Below are 1,748 nucleotides of genomic sequence, written 5' to 3'. Positions count from 1 at the left end.
TAAATATTACATCAGGATAAATGTCCAGAAAATGTGGGTTTGTCATGTGACTATAGCAGGTATGTGTAAGGGGAAGAATCAGTGTGTGTCACGGGTGCAGTAATAAACTGCAGTGTCTTCTGTCCTCATGCTGTTCATCTGCAGATACACCTGCTTCTTACTGTAAGACTCTGGGTGTGTTTCATGCTGTCAGGTTCATCTCTGCTCTTTACTCATTAGATCTCATGTCTTTTTAGTTTTTTATCTGTGTGTCTAATAGAAACTGAATTTAATTAAAAAAGTAATTCAGGTCACAAATCACTAATTTATTTAGTCAGGAGCTAACAACTTGTCTGTTGTTAAATCTTGGGAATTTTGTGTGAATGATGAAATAAAGCATCTGCTTCTCTTTTTTACGTATCCTTTTTGAATAAACCAAAAGGAGCAAAACCCTTAATCCAGTAGACTTTGAGAGGATTTCTCTGTTTTAGCCTTCAGTATTTCACATAAACCTATTATATGAAATGTAAATATTTCACACCTGCTAAAGAAATTAAAGCATTCCCTTAATTAATTAATCTGTAAAACTCAAACCTACCAGAGGTTTCACATCATCATGATAATGACTGAGGGATAATGGAGGATAGAATGTATTTTTTATTCTGTTTTCATATCATACTACATATCAAGTGTAAATTTGGTAATATTCAACACAAATAACACACTGCTGGAAACATGCTGTATTATTCCTGAATCCACTCAGTAAACACTGATTCCAACTGTTGTTAAAATCCTGTAAAATGAAGGGATTAATAATAGTTTAGAATAAACTGATGTTTTATTTTTTATTTAATAAAGATTTTGTGTGACTGTGTTTTAAAACACTGCAAACTATTACGACTTTATTCCAGTGAAAGAAAGTGAAAGTGTGACTGAGATGATTTATTAGTTGCATTGAGAGGATGTGTGTAACATGTCTCATAAGGTTTTTGTAAGAGGAATCCACTATTCTGTCTCACTGTGTGTAACCAGCGCAGTAATACACAGCTGTGTCTTCAGTCTGCATGTTCTGTCCTCCAATTGTTATTGTGTTAGTAGAAGTGTCTCTGGAGATGCTGAACTTATTTTTCAGTTTGTCACTGTAATCTGTACCCCCACCAGTATAGATGAGTCCAATCCACTCCAGAGCTTTTCCTGCAGGTTGTCGGATCCAAACTGTATCATCGCTCGTAACTGAATATGAAACCTTGCAGTGGATGGAGAGACTCTGGCCTGGCTGGACTGTCATGGAAGCAGGCTGAGTCAGTTCCTCACCATGTACATCTGTGGAGGAAAACACATGGTGATATCTCACACAATATCTGCTGCACCTTTATTCTTCATCTAGTAAATGAATGAATTTGATAAAGCACTCACAAGAAGCAGCTGCCAGCAGGAGCAGTAGAGATGTAGAGAACATGGTGTGTGTTGTTTGTACTGGAGTCTTCTCTGTTCTCCAAAGTTTAACAGACACCATCACATCATATAAATAGAGTGAGATCCAGCTCTGATGCTTGGATTTGCTTATCTGCTGATGATGGGAGGAGAATGTATCTGAAATGTATTCAAATGTTGTCAAGTTGTCGAATCCAAGCTGTTCCATAGTGGAAAAGAATTTGGTTGTTTGTTATTATTATTAATGATATGGATGTTTTGTGATGTAATTAACAGTTCCTGTGATGGTCAGATTGAAAACTAATCTATTTCCAGTACACTTAAATTAATCTGAA

General features: G+C 36.1%; 1 gene segment (V, D, J or C); it reads right to left on the bottom strand.

Moving 5' to 3' along the window:
- Positions 1-713: 713 nt before the first annotated feature.
- On the bottom strand, positions 714-1,544 carry LOC131362004 (Ig heavy chain V region 5A-like). The segment is given in 2 exon segments: positions 714-1,302; positions 1,396-1,544. Coding segments are annotated over 2 exon segments (408 nt in total).
- Between the last annotated feature and the right edge of the window lie 204 nt (positions 1,545-1,748).

The sequence above is a fragment of the Hemibagrus wyckioides genome, linkage group LG02, assembly GCF_019097595.1.
Source record: "Hemibagrus wyckioides isolate EC202008001 linkage group LG02, SWU_Hwy_1.0, whole genome shotgun sequence".
NCBI classification, from domain to species: domain Eukaryota; kingdom Metazoa; phylum Chordata; class Actinopteri; order Siluriformes; family Bagridae; genus Hemibagrus; species Hemibagrus wyckioides.
Note: the sequence above shows the minus strand (reverse complement) of the source record. Positions and strands in the feature narration are given on the sequence as shown.